Genomic DNA, 15,692 nt, shown 5'->3' on the forward strand with positions numbered 1-15,692 from the left:
ACTGTCAGAATGGAGAAGCAGCGTGGCTCACTGGAAAGAGCCCGGGCTTTGGAGTCAGAGGTCATGGGTTCAAATCCCAGCTCCGCCAACTGTCAGCTGTGTGACTTCGGGCAAGCCACTTCACTTCTCTGTGCCTCAGTTCCCTCATCTGTAAAATGGGGATGAAGACTGGGAGCCCCCGGTGGGACAACCTGATCAGCTTGTAACCTCCCCAGCGCTTAGAACGGTGCTTTGCACATAGTAAGCTCTTAATAAATGCTATCATTGTTATTATTATAATAGAATATATACATATATAAAGAATATATAAATATATAAATAGAATTATAGTCTTTGCTGTAAAGACCGAACGTCTTTGCTGTTCCGGATCTAGCGGGTCGATGGGGTCGGGGCCTTTAGAGGCTGCCAAGGGAGGTGTTGCCAGTTGTTGGTGCGGCCCGAGGTGCCAAATTTGTGGGGTTGTTGGATCCAGACCATGGTGTGCCCCAGGCCCGCAGGGCTGGGCTCCAAACTTGCAGCTGCTGCAAGGAAACGCTGAGCCCAGCGGACGCGTGCCGGGCGGGCGCAGGGGGGCCGAACACCGGCTCGAAGCAGCGTGGCTCAGTGGAAAGAACCCGGGCTTTGGAGTCAGCAGTCATGGGTTCAAATCCCACCCCCGCCCGTTGTCAGGTGTGACTTTGGGCAAGTCACTTCTCTGGGCCTCAGTTACCTCGTCTGGAAAACGGGGATTGACAGTGGGACAACCTGATCACCTTGTATCCCCCCCAGCGCTTAGAACAGTGCTTTGCACATAGTAAGCGCTTAATAAATGCCATCATTATTATTATTATTATTATTATTACTGCAAACCGCCACAATCAGGGCCGAGAGGTCACCCAACCAACCATTCAGTCAATCAATCAATCGTATTTATTGAGTGCTTACTGTGTGCAGAGCACTGTACTAAGCGCTTGGGAAGTACAAGTTGGCAACATATAGAGACAGTCCCTACCCAACAGTGGGCTCACAGTCGTCAGTCGTCAGTCGTATTTATTGAGCGCTTACTGTGTGCAGAGCACTGGACTAACCACCCACCCACCTTTCACGGTGTCCTTTCAGGCGTTAGTTTCCAGAAAACCGGAGCTTACAAATTAAACCCACAGCATTTAGGAGGGATCCTTTCCCCCCTTCTCCCTCCCCCCTTTGCGTGATCTGTGCCCTTGGATCTGTAACCTTTGGACATTTAAGAGGCTTCCCTGCTTCCAGTCTCACAGCACTTATGCAGGTATCTGTAAATGATATATTATAATAATAATGATGGCATTTGTTAATAATAACAATAATAATGGCATTTATTAAGCGCCTACTGTGTGCAAAGCACTGTTCTAAGCTCTGGGGAGGTTACAAGGTGATCATGTTGTCCCACGGGGGGCTCACAGTCTTCAACCCCATTTTCCAGATGAGGTAACTGAGGCCCAGTGAAGTGACTTCCCCAAAGTCACACAGCTGACGAGTGGATGAGGCGGGATTAGAACCCATGACCTCCCATTGTTGGGTAGGGACAGTCGCTGTATGTTGCCAACTTGTACATCCCAAGCGCTTAGTACAGTGCTCTGCACACAGTAAGCGCTCAATAAATACGATTGAATGAATGAATGAATGAATCCCCTCTCCCAGCCCCAGAGCACCTATGTACATATCTGTAACTTTACTTATCTACATGAATGTCTGTCTCCTCCTCTAGACTGTAAATTCACTGTAGGCAGGGAATGTGGCGCTTAGTACAGTGCTCTGCACACTGTGTTCAATAAATATGATTGAGAGTTCTCAATAAGTGCCATTAATAATTATAGTACTTGGTAAGCACTGTACTAAACACGGGCTAAATACAAGGTAACCAGGTTGGACACAGTCCTGTGTTCCACATTGGACTCTCAGTCTAAAAGTAGGAAGGATAAGGATTTAATTCCCGTTTTATAAATGAGAAAACAGGCACAGAGAAGTTAAGTGACTTGTCCAAGGTCATATAGCAGGTATATGTTCTTTCCACTAAGCTGTACTGATTCTGTTGCTTCTGTTCTTACTACTATTGTTATGTTTAGAACAGTGCTTGGCACATAGTAAGTGCTGAACAAATACCATCATTATTATTCCAAGGAAGCCTAGCTGTTGATTTGGGAAATGTGTGAATATTCAGCTCAGGGACTAGGGTAGCCAGGGCAGAATACGTGTTTGCTGTGTGTGCATTTGCCAAAAATCACCCCCCAAAATTCTCCAGATTCAGTCTTGGAGAGGGAAAGGTGGGGTGGATATTTGCTGAGTTAAGGTTTGGCAGGAATCAATCAATCAATCGTATTTATCGATCGTATTTATCAATCGTATTTATTGCCCCTTCCTTCCTCTCCCCCTCGCCCCCCTCTCCATCCCCCCATCTTACCTCCTTCCCTTCCCCACAGCACCTGTATATATGTATATATGTGTGTACATATTTATTACTCTATTTTACTTGTACATATCTATTCTATTTATTTTATTTTGTTAGTATGTTTGGTTTTGTTCTCTGTCTCTCCCTTTTAGACTGTGAGCCCACTGTTGGGTAGGGACCGTCTCTACGTGTTGCCAGCTTGTATTTCCCAAGCGCTTGGTACAGTGCTCTGCACACAGTAAGCACTCAATAAATATGATTGATTGATTTATTGAGCGCTTACTGTGTGCAGAGCACTGTACTAAGCGCTTGGGAAGTACAAGTTGGCAACATATAGAGACGGTCCCTACCCAACAGTGGACTCAGTCTAGAAGGGGGGAGACAGAGAACAAAACAAAACATATTAACAGAATAAAATAAATAGAATAGATATGTACAAGTAAAACAAACTAATTCTAGGGCTGGAATGTGCTGTATGTGTTGCCAGCTTGTACTTCCGAAGCGCTTAGTACAGTGCTCTGCACACAGTAAGCACTCAATAAATACGATTGATTGATTGAGTGCTTACTGTGTGCAGAGCACTGTACTAAGCGCTTGGGAAGTACAAGTTGGCAACAGATAGAGACGGTCCCTACCCAACAGTGGGCTCACAGTCTAGAAGGGGGAGACAGAGAACAAAACAAAACGTATTAACAAAATAAAATAAATAGAATAGATATGTACAAGTGAAATAAACTAATTCTAGGGCTGGAATGTGCTGTAAGGTTTGTTGTACCAAGTTTGTCATTATCTGCCCCAAGATGACCTCGGTAACTCTAGTGTCTGGTGCATTTGGCACTGCCTAAGAATTCATACCTCTCAAAATCCAAGCAAACAATATTCACCCCGTTCCTACCTTTTAGGACCTTTTGATCTCCAAGTAGAATAAGATTCTCGTATAATATCATTTACCCATACCCGTCCAAATATCAATTACTTGAGATGTTATCAGCCAAGGGCCCTAGGCAACAATGGGCTGGATGTTGCCCTCCCTCCAATGCAAGACTCATCAATCAATTAGTGGTATTTATTGCACACTTACTGTGTGCAGAGCACTATACTAAGTATTTGGGAGATTATAGTCCAAAAGAATCAGTAGACACATTCCCTGCCCACAACGACCTCACCTTCTTGAGGGGGAGAATGGGCGGAAGGGGCAGCAGACGTGTTTTGGTCCTTTCTGTTGCAGAAGAGTCCAAGGATACTCTCTAGACTGTAAGTTCGCTGTGGACAGGGAATGTGTGTACCGACTCTGTTATACTCTCCCAAGTGTGCCGTACGGTGCTCTGCACACGTAAGCGCTCAATTGATTGATTTCTACCCCCTTTTTCCGTCTCTCCTCACCCCCTGCTTCGCAGATATCAAATGTAAAAATCAGTGAATTTGAATAAAAACAAGACTGTTCTAACCTCCTCAGAAGGCTCTGTACAATTTTACAAGCAGAGTTTTTGTATTTTGATCAGCCATGTTGAACTCGTTCTCCTAAAAGTAGTTACCTAAGGGTTTATTGTTTACAGTAACACATTACGCTAAATGTCGTACATGTTCTTGGGTGGGTGTGAATGGTGATGTGTAGTTTTGGAGGAAGGAATTACCCAGTCTCTCCACCGTGGAGAAGCAGCACGGCCGAGAGAATACATCGCGGGCCTGGGCGTCCAAAGGACCTGGGTTCTAATCCCCGCTCTGCCACTTGTCTGCTGTGTGACTGGGCAAGTCACTTGACAGCTCTAGGCCTCAGTTACCGCATCTGTAAAATGGGGATAAAGACTGAGCCCCATGTGGGACGGGCTGTGATCAACCTGATTAGCTTGTATCTACCTCCGCGCTTAGAACAGTGTTTGACTCCTAGTAAGTGCTCAACAAATGCCAGTATTATTTGTGGTAGTAGTAGTATTTAATAATTACGGTGTTTGTTAAGCACTTACTATGTGCCAAGCACCGGGGTAGATACAAGGTAATCAGGTTGTCCCATGTGGGGCTCACAGTCTTCATCCCCGTTTTACAGATGAGGTAACTGAGGCACAGAGAAGTGAAGTGACTTGCCCAAAGCCACACAGCAGGCAAGTGGCAGAGCTGGAATTAGAACCCATGTCTTATGACCGGGTTCTGTCCACTAAGCAACGCTGCTTTATTAAGTGTTTATTGTGTACAGAGAATTGAGCTAAGCCCTGGGAAAAATATACCGGTAATAATAGTATTTATTAGTAGTAAATAGTATTTATTTAGTATTATTATTATTATCAGTATCTCCCCCTTTTAGACTGTGAGCCCACTGTTGGGTAGGGACTTTCTCTATATGTTGCCAACTTGTACTTCCCAAGCGCTTAGTACAGTGCTCTGCACACAGTAAGCGCTCAATAAATACAATTGATTGATTGATTAGCAGTATTTAGTATTATTATTTAGTATTATTATTATCATTATTTAAAAGTATTTATTGGTAAATAAATTTATTATTTATGTTAAATTTTATTTTATTTATAAAATTTATTTATTAATAAATAAATAGTATTTATTAAGCTCTTACTGTGCCAGGAACACTTTACTAAGCACTGGAAGAGACTACACGGGTGAGATTTAGACACGGTCCCTGTCTCTCAGGGGGCTCAGAACTCAAAGTCTAAGGCTAGGATGGGGAAGGGTGTAGTGACAAAGGTATAATAGGAGAGATGCAATGCTATAAATACAGATTTATATATATATATATATTTATAAATAAATATAAAGGTACAGAGTTCAACCTGTTTCTAGATCGTGAGCCCCCCAGAGACAGGGACACAGTGTTATTCCCACCTATAAAGTCTTCCCCAGGGCTTAGTGCAATGCAGCATGTCTCAGTGGAAAGAGCATGGGCTTGGGAGTCAGGTCATGGGTTCAAATCCCGGCTCCGCCACTTGTCAGCTGTGGGACTTTGGGCAAGTCACTTCACTTCTTTGTGCCTCAGTTCCCTCATCTGTAAAATGGGGATTAAGACTGGGAGCCCCATGAGGGACAACCTTGATTACTTGAGCCCACTGTTGGGTGGGGACTGTCTCTATATGTTGCCAACTTGTACTTCCCAAGCGTTTAGTACAGTGCTCTGCACACAGTAAGTGCTCAATAAATACGATTGATTGTATCCCCCCCAGCGCTTAGAACAGTGTTTGGCACATAGGAGGCTCAGTGGAAAGAGCGCGGGCTTTGGAGTCAGACGTCACAGGTTCAAATCCCGGCTCCGCCACTTGTCAGCTGTGTGACTTGGGCAAGTCACTTCACTTCTCTGGGTCTCGGTTCTCTCATCTGGAGAATGGGGATGAAGACTGTGAGCCCCCCGTGGGACAACCTGATAACCTTGTAACCCCCGCCCCAGCGCTTAGAACAGTGCTTTGCACATAGTAAGCACTTAATAAATCCCATTATTATTATTATTATTATTATTAACAAATACCATCATTATTATTTATAAATACTACTTCTATCTTTTAAACTGTGAGCCCACTGTTGGGTAGGGACTGTCTCTATATGTTGCCAACTTGTACTTCCCAAGTGCTTAGTACAGTGCTCTGCACACAGTAAGGGCTCAATAAATGCGATTGATGATGATGATGATACTACTACTCCAACTGTCAGGGCCATCTCAAATTGGTTGAGGCATCCTTCGTGGCCCTGTATGCATGGGGCATGTTGGGAATCAGTGAATCAGTGGTATCTATTGAGCGCTTGCAGTGTGCAGAGCATGCTACTAAGCTCTTGGGAGAGAAGGAGACAACCGAGCCGGTAGACACGTTCCCTGCCCACAGTGAGCTTAGAGTCTAGAGGTGGGGAATGGGGCCTGTCTGTCCTGTCCTTCTGAGGCTCTGTCTTTTGACTCTCGCTCTTTAGGGTTTTGAATATAGCCGCTCTGGAAATCCCACCAGGAACTGCCTCGAAAAGGCTGTAGCTGCCTTGGATGGTGCCAAATACAGTAAGCCAAGAGACTCCCAGGGAACGTGCGTCTGCTTATTCTAGTTGGGGAGCAACAGCCAAGCAAAATTTCATCAGTGGAAATCCCAGCCTTTTGCTGGACGTGCTCAAGGCCATTCTCACCTAGAATCACAGCCGCGCTGGGCCACCCCTGCTTTAGAACAATAAAGGGGGAATGATAGTGTTTACCATTTAATATTCAGCTAAATCTGTCATTCTTCTGAAGCTGCTGGCGCGTTTACAGGCATCAGTAAAGTGTATCTTGTAAAACAGCGGTGAGGTGGATAATTACTCTTATACCACCGAATGTTTTTGAAGAGTGGAGATGCTGAAGGCAGAACAGAGAGAGACCAGCAGGCTGGAGAATCCTGACTCCCAGCCTCCAGCACCAACCCCAGGCCACCCTCTCTCATTCACTGTAATCTGAAAACAATTCACGTGTTTTCAATTATCTTAACGGTTTGCTGAATTAAAAGCTGAAATTTGCTTTGTTTGGTAGAACACCCCGGCTCAGTTCTCAGGGAGGAATTATTCTCTAAAGAGAGATCTGACATCTAACATGTAGTCGGTGCAGTGGAAGAATGCTGTGGAATGTTTTGATGGTATCGATTTTCCTTTTTCAACCCATCTGACTGGTTTCCTTTCTTAGGCTTGGCTTTTGCCTCAGGACTAGCAGCCACTGTAAACATCACTCATCTCTTAAAGACAGGAGACCAAATTATTTGCATGGATGATGTATACGGAGGTGAGTGGCCCTCAAACAAGTGTTCTGTTGATGTCTCTTACACCATAAAAAGCTTCTGTACTTATGAATTTTCTTAGCTATGTAACCAGCTTGGTCCTTGCAATATTCCTCCCCTTGTTTTCAAGCGTAGGACTCGAACAGAGGATCTGCTCGGGCGGGAAAGGCCTCCCCCGTCTGGCAGACAGGATTTGGAATGTTCTAGGAATTTCCCTGTGGGAACGCTAAGTTTTTCCTCAGACCGCGGGGCTGGATATGGGAGGGAGAGCCTCTTTTCTCAGCTCTGTTTGGGACCGTGGAGAGGCCCATTAGGAGTATTGGCAAGCATCCCTCTTGGACCTGTCTTTTGGGATTCTGGGATTTGAGGTGATGCTGTCTCAGTCCCTCCTCCGATTAGGAGCTGGAGCCTGTCCCAGGCAGTCAGTAGTATTTGTTGAGTGCTTACAGTGTGACGAGCACTGTAGTAAACACTTCATTCATTTAACCTCATTTATTGAGCACTTATTAAGAGCGCCATACTAAGCATTTGAGAGAGTAGAGGAGCAGTGTGGCTTAGTGGATAGAGCACGGGCCTTCGAGTCAGAAGGACCTGGGTTCTAATCCCAGCTCCACCAAATGTCTGCTGTGTGACCTGGGGCAAATCTCTTCTCTGGACCTCAGTTACCTCATCTGTGAAATGGGGATTAAGATTGCGAGCCCCCTGAGGGACAGGGACTGTGCCCAACCTGAATGACTTGTATCTACTCTAGCACTTAAAACAGTACTTGGCACATAGTAAGCACATAAGTACCATAATTATTATCCATTTTTTTATTACAACATAATAAACAGATGCATTCCCTCCCCACAACTCACTGAAGTCTAGAAGGAAAATTCCGGCTCTGCCATTTATCTGCTGTTTGGTCTTGGGCAAGTCACTTAACTTCTCTGTGCCTGTTTCCTCATCTATAAAATGGAGATTGAGACTGTGATCCCCATTATGGGTCAGGAACTGTGTCCAACCCAATTTGCTTGTATTCACCCCAGCGCTTAGAACAGTGCCCGGCACAGAGTAAGCGTTTAACAAATATCATTATTATTATTATTATTCTCTGCCTCAGTTACCTCATTTGTAAAGTGGGGATTAAGACTGTCAGCCCCAAGTGGGACAGGAAATGTGTCTAACCTGATTTGCTTGTATCCATCCAGACGCTTGGTACAGTACGTGGCACAAGATAAGCGCTTAACATACCGCAGCTACTATTCATATAACTATATGGAATATATGATAAATCTATAAATGCACCTCAGTGTTGCCCCAGAAGCAAGTCCCGGTGCCCTTCCAGTATGCCTTAGCTCACGTAGTTGTACGGTGTCTCGCCCCAGGCCCTTGGCTGCAACTCAGAATGGGCGTGGGTGAGGTTTGGTTTGGCTTGGACTTTGAGTTGGAGCAGGACTTTTTCAGATCTCGGCATGGGTTTTTACTAATTCTTTTCAAATCTCTCATCCTTTAAATGCAGGGCATATGACGCTAGGCCTGCTGAGAACAGCTTGTGTTTCCTGTAAGCTTTTATCTAAGCCCTCTTAGATGACTAAATGATTGACTAATTCTGACTACAAGTGCATTTAGCGTGGCAAGGAAGCAACAGTTCATCATCATCATCATCAATCGTATTTATTGAGCGCTTACTGTGTGCAGAGCACTGTACTAAGCGCTTGGGAAGTACAAATTGGCAACATATAGAGACAATCTAACAATCACGGGGGACTCTGCCCGACGTCAGGGAGTGAAGACCTAGATGCCAACAGCAAGAGAGAGGTCACCCATTCATCCTTGATTAGACAGCTAGTACTTCAGGGAAAAGAAAAATGGCCAGGAACTGTCTTTTTCACTGACAAGAGGAAATCGTCTCAGTATATTCCTGCCAGAATGTATGCTTTATGTCTATCTGGATTTATAAACATAAACATATATATTTTTTCAAGCTACTCTACACATTCATTGTATTCAGAAGCAGTTGATAAACATAAGCATCTACACTATTTCCACAATTCAGGAGTGTTTGGTGCATGGCCTCGTACCGGCTGAACATCTCTTTGATTTCACGTGCTGAATCTCACTCCAGATGAATGGTGTTAAAATTCCAAAGAAACTAAATCTGATCATCTCAAGTCTATTTACTTTGCTTTTGACATGAAGCATTGGTTGATCCACTGACTTCCGCTGAATGCTCATAAACGAGCCAGAGGAGATAGCTTTCTTTTCTGTTTTCACCTTTGGTAGCTAGTTGAGAGAGAGCCAAGAAAATAGAACTTTAACTCCTTTATTCCTATTAGAGTGTTACATTTTAGCCTGGACTTTGAGCTGGAGCAGGACTGTATTAAGCCTCGGTACAGGTTTTAACGAATACTTGCCAAATTGCTCATCCTGTTACACTAGGCCTGTGTTTCTGAGCATTCTACCTTGAATTTTATGCTTTTATTTTTACTTCTGCCTTCCCGGCATTCTTAGGAGAAGCAGCGTGGCTCATTGGAAAGAGCACGGGCTTTGGAGTCAGAGGTCATGGGTTTGAATCCCGGCTCCGCCACATGTCTGCTGTGTGACCTTGGGCAAGTCACTTAACTTCTCTGAGCCTCAGTTCCCTCATCTGTAAAATGGGGATTAAGACTGTGAGCCCCACGTGGGACAACTTGATCACCTTGTATCCCCCCAGCGCTTAGAACAGTGCTCTGCACATAGTAAGCGCTTAACAAATGCCATTATTATTATTATTATTATTGGGAGGTAGGGAAAAAGGGGTAATATTATCCCCATTTTACCGTTGAGGCAACTGAGACCCAGAGAAGTTAAGGGACCTGCCCAAGGTTGCAAAGCTGAGTCTAGAACCCAACTCCCAGGGGCTTAGCGGTAGACCATACTCCCTCCCTACAAACATTCCCAAGCCATTGGGCACATTTTTTAGTTTTAGGAAATATCAAGAAATCTTAATGGTGCAAGGGACATCTCAGTTTGTTTTAGGAGTAGCTCACAAAGCTGGATCTTCGTGGACAATCTTCTGGTGTATATGCTGCAATGAGATTAGAAAGACTTCCTGGGGTATTTTTGTCAAGGAAGATAATGGTAAAATAGCTATTTCAGAAAAGATCCATTTAACAAATGCTGAAAGGTAAATCCACCCTAGATGACTGTCTTTTTTTTTAAACCCTGTTTGAAAACTTCTTTCCATGTGGGAGAGCATTTGACAATTCTACTGTTGGAATCTTTTAATCCAGTAATAGTATCTCATTGTTTGATCTGATTCTGTTCTGCCTTAGGAACAAACAGATACTTCAGGAGGATAGCAGTTGAAATGGGTTTGAAGCTTTCTTTTGTTGACTGTTCTAAACTGAATTTGCTTGAAGCTGCTATCAGACCAGAAACAAAGGTATTCTGATTACTTGCACTTCCTCTTGCTTGGTACACTTTGTTTTTTGGTCATTCTTTTCTCAAGAATATCCCTGAGGCAGGGGCTGGCCTGTTTTATACCAAATAGCTCTGTCTGCTCACAATCAATGGTATTTATTGAGTACTTTGAACAGATGTACTAAGCTCCTGGGAGAGCACAATACAATGAAGTGGGTAGACTGGGAAGGCATAGTTAATTATGTTCTTCCATTCTCACCTCATTCCAGGAAGATTCCAGGTAGAATTTCGCTAAGCATAGAGAACAGTAAAATCCCAGGAAAGCGTTCCCTGTCCACGGCAAGCTTACAGTCTAGAGTTTTTAACAGATGTCACCAGGTGCAGAGAGCAAGAGTAAAAAGAGTAATAGTAGAAGAGGCTCCTCCTGTAAGTCCTCCCTCCCTGAAGCATTTCCTCGATCTTCAAGGAGAAGTGTTTGGCTCCTTCTCCCCCTCCCCCTGGATCTCTGGTTGCCCCGATTCCAGATTTCTCTGTCCCCCTCCCCACCAGAAATGGGGACAAACATGTCTCAGAGTCCCAGTTCTGTTCTCCCTGCATGTCTCTTGCCAAAACTTTCTTGCCAATAGGATATTTGCTGTTGCTGCTCTTTGGCACAACCTCAAAGATGGCTATTGAGGCTTCCAGCTAATAATGACTGTGGTATTTGCTAAGCAGACACAATGTGCTACATGCTGGGGTAGATACACTATAAGCAGATCAGGCGCAGTTCCTGTCCCACATGGGTCTCAATCTAAGGAGGAGGGAGAACGTTTTATAGATGAAGAAACTAGGGTACAAAGAAGTTGTGTGGCTTGTTCCTGGCCTGCCTCTGCAAAAACCTGGGGGTGATTTCTTCCCTTCCACCCTCCTCATTCCCTCACCCACTTCTGCCAGTCTAGGGTCGGGCCATGAAATGGGGGAGACAAAAGCCTGGAAAGGGAGAAATGTTTTCAGCTTTCTGCTCGGGAGCTGGAGACGAAACAGCCAGCCGAGGAAAGGTTATTCCAGGCTCCTTTCTCCTTGGCCGTTCTGGGCAGGTGCCTTTCTCACACTGCCACTGCTTGGGGCTCAGGATGAAGTGGAACCTGAGGCTCGACATCCATCCCAGTCCCAAAGGATCGTGGACCATGGAGGGCAGGTCCTCAGTTGCTTCTTTGAAATGGGGATTAAAGACGGTGAGCCCCACGTGAGACAAGGACTATGCCCAAACTGATTATCTACCCCATTGCTTAGTACAGTGCCTGGAACAAATGCCATAAAAACATAAAATAAAGTGTGTAAGTTAATATGTACAAAAGTGCTCCACGTGGTTGTGAGATCTGACAAGGTAGAAACAATGTCGTGAATTTGACTTGTGTTGGCCATGCTCATGACATGTGACTGGCTAGCCAACTAACAACTAACAATTGTTTGTAGTCATTTCTGTCACAGTTCGGGATCCAAGGATATAACAAGTACTATTATTATTATTATTATTACTACTACTACTAGATTGAGCTGTTCGGATGGGGTTAAATCAATTTTTCATTCAATTATATGTGTTTATTGAGCACCCACTCTGTGCAAAGCTTTGTTTTAAGTTCCAGGAAAGATAGAATGAAAGATAAATAAGATCCAGTCCTTTGCCCCCAGTGGGTTTACAATCTAAAGGAGAGGCTAAGAGGTTGATGAGAGGTATTTGAGGAAAGAGATTACATAATGACAAAGCAACATTAAAAGCACAAGGACACCAATAAGCACAATAAAAGCTCAAGAACATTGTGGTCGAAGGAGTGGTTTGCAGCTCCTTATGTACAGGCTGGGCTGTCTGGAGTCCAATAGATACAACTGCCAGCTGATAGGACTGAATAAGGTATACGGCTATTCATTAATTCAATTGTATTTATTTAGCACTTACTGTACTGTGTACTTGGGAGAGTACAAAACAGCTAGCTGGGAGGATAGTGGGGATATAGAGGTAGGAGGATCTGGGCGTAAGCCTGAAATAGAATCTGTCCTTCAGGCAGGTAGAAGTAATAATGTTTATTTGGTGTTTGCTGTGCACCGAGCACTGTACTAAGCACTGGGAGAGTATGCACAGGTAGGGGTTAGACGTGGTCCCTGTCCTTCGGGGCGAGGTCTCACAAGAGATTTGGGGTTGGAAAGTGGTCACAGAGTTGTGGTAAATGTCACACAATGTTGTTGGTAAGTATGTCCTTAGCTTAAGCCAGAATAGATTGGCAGAGCTGGGCCCCTAATTGATTTTCCTGTTGAAAAATGCTCTGCTTATCCATGCAAATATGGTCAGTCAATCAGTGATATCTGTTCATTCATTCAATCGTATTGATTGAGCGCTTACTGTGTGCAGAGCACTGTACTAAGCGTTTAGGAAGTACAAGGCGGCAACAGATAGAGACGGTCCCTGCCCAACAATGGGCTCACAGTCTAGAAGGGGGAGACAGACAACACAAAACAAGTAGACAGGTGTCAATACCATCAGAATAAATAGAATTATGGATACATTCATTCATTCAATTGTATTTAGCGCTGATTCTGCAGAGCACTGTACTAAGTGCATTCATTCGTATTGAGCGCTTACTGTGTGCAGAGCATTGGACTATGCACATTCATTCATTCAATCGTATTTATTGAGCACTTACTATGTGCAGAGCACTGTTTATTGAACGCTTACTGTGCGCAGAGCACTGTACTAAGCATTTGGTAGGTACAAATCGGCAACATATAGAGATGGTCGCACTGTACTAAGCGCAGTCATTCATTCGTATTGAGCGCTTTCTGTGTTCAGAGCATTGGACTATGCACCATTCATTCATTCAATCGTATTTATTCATTCAGTTGTATTTATTGAGTGCTTACTGTGTGTACAGAACTGTTTATTGAGCACTTACTATGTGCAGAGCACTGTACTAAGTACTTGGAACAATGGAATTAGTGGAAACATTCCCTGCCCATAACAAGCTTACAGTCTAGAGCCTTGGAGGTATTCTGAAATAATAATTATAATAATTATGGTATTTGTTAAGCACTTCCTATGTGTGAAGCAATGTACCAGGTCCCGGGGTGGATACAAGCCAGTATAGTTGGACAATGAGGGGCTCAAAGTCTATCCCCATTGTACAGATGAGGTAAGTGAGGCCCAGAGAAGTGAACTAATTTGCCCAAGGTCAAATGGCAGACAAGTGGTGGAGCTTGGATAGGAACCCATGAGCTTTGGTCGCACAGCACAGTTAAGTTCTTCAGTAAGAAGTGACTTGATCTATCACCAAAATCAATCTATCAAATGTATTTGAGTGCTTACTGTGTGCAGGGCACTGTACAGAGTACTTGAGAAAGTCCAATATGACACACATTCCCTGCTTATAATGAGTTTACAGTCTAGAGGGAGAGACAGACAGACCAAAAAGATGAAACTTTCTGACTGCAAAACTCCCTGTGTTAAACAGCCCAAGATCAAATGCGGGAACAGGAAATGGTGTGATGTCCCCCTCACCCATGTCACTGCGGGTTTGGCATTCACTACAGCATCAAGGTCTCGGGCTTACTGGGATCTCTCTGGTTTGGGGAGGGCAGGGAGATTCACCTCAGTTGTTCCCCAGCCTTCTCTTTCCTTTCCATCACCTCTTCTTCCCACACCGTATCAAACACACAGGGCCCTGAAAAGTCAAAGATCATGTTCAAGTTGCTGCTGCACTTTTGCCAGAACAGTGATGCAATGGGAACTGATCTTGCAGCGCTTAGTATAGTACTTGTAGGCTGTTAGCCCCTTGAGGGCAAGGAATCATGTCTACCAACAGTGTTGATTGATATTGTATTATACTCTCCTAATCAGTGCAGTGCTCTGCCCTCAGAAAGTGCTCAAAAAATACCATTAACTAATTGATGGGTTGATTAGTACCATGACTGATTGATTGAACTGGCCTGGCTAGGCTGGCAACTAACTTAAATCCATGCTGAACAATGAAGAAAAACCCAAGTAGAAATACTTGCAGAATGGGATTTGTTATTGTTTCCTTAGATGTGTTAAAAATGTTGCGACTTTCCTGAATTTTTACAGCTGGTTTGGATTGAAACCCCCACCAACCCCAACTTGAAAGTCATTGATATCGAAGCCTGTGCACAGATTGTCCATAAACATGGAGACATTATTCTAGTTGTGGATAACACTTTCATGTCGGCCTATTTCCAGGTAAGTGAGGGGTGACATTCTGACACGGTGGGTTCAACAAGTGGAATTGGTTCCCCAGGTGATACGCCGGCAAACTATTCACACTGAATTCAGAAAGGAAGGACCTGTTTTCTTAGCGATAGCCTCTTTCTGGACTCATGATTTTCAATTAAGAATTCAATTCAAATGAGTACTGTCCCCAAATGAGTTGCCACATGGTTGGTATTCCAGAATAATAATAACGTTGGTGTTTGTCGAGAGCTTACTATGTGCCAAGCACTGTTCTAAGCACTGGGATGGTTACAAGATAAAGATACAAGATACAGAACTCCAGTAGTCATAGAAATTGGAAAAAATCAGCTTCAGAATAAAGACATTTTTACTGCCCAGACCTCTAGTTTGGGGGTGGTGGGGGAGAAACTACTATAGCACTTCTAAGGGAAATTTACTGAAATGTCATGGTTTAATTAAATGAAAAAGTTCTTGGAATCTTTTGCAAAATCCCAAAACTACACAGTGTTCTGAACAACGGGTGAATTTGGTTGGTGCTTTTAGACATGCAAGGATGATGGATGCTGAGTAAGTTTCTCTAAAAATAATAATAAAAATAATAATTGTGATATTAAATGCTTATACCCTGTGCCAGGCACTGTTTTCCAGCACTTAGAATAGTGCTTTGCACATAGTAAGTGCTTAACAAATACCAAAATTATTATTACTATTATTCTCTAAGTATGTCAGCTGCTAGGAAAAAGCGAGGCACTTGGGGACATTAAGAAGACATTCTAACCATTGTATTTGGCAGATCCTGGAAAATATTCTCATTAGAGGCAGCAGAGTTGTTTCTCCCCCTAGCTCCCTCCCCCCTCTTTTTTTTTTTTTTAAATGTCAGAAACAATAACCACCTTTCTTGAATCATCAGTTCAAATGCACCATTGAACAGGAGCCCAGGGCCTGTGGAGGAAGCAGATTGGTTCTG

General features: G+C 43.8%; 1 protein-coding gene across 1 annotated transcript in view; it reads left to right on the plus strand.

Moving 5' to 3' along the window:
• Nucleotides 1–15,692, plus strand: part of CTH (cystathionine gamma-lyase) — a 43,082-nt gene that overhangs the window by 4,255 nt on the left and 23,135 nt on the right. Inside the window, exons 2-5 of the mRNA XM_038745942.1 lie at nt 6,305–6,386; nt 7,035–7,130; nt 10,422–10,531; nt 14,603–14,734. Coding sequence (XP_038601870.1) covers nt 6,305–6,386; nt 7,035–7,130; nt 10,422–10,531; nt 14,603–14,734 — 420 coding nt within the window. The remainder of the gene's footprint in view (nt 1–6,304; nt 6,387–7,034; nt 7,131–10,421; nt 10,532–14,602; nt 14,735–15,692) is intronic.

Source organism: Tachyglossus aculeatus, chromosome 4 (assembly GCF_015852505.1).
Source record: "Tachyglossus aculeatus isolate mTacAcu1 chromosome 4, mTacAcu1.pri, whole genome shotgun sequence".
Classification (NCBI taxonomy): domain Eukaryota; kingdom Metazoa; phylum Chordata; class Mammalia; order Monotremata; family Tachyglossidae; genus Tachyglossus; species Tachyglossus aculeatus.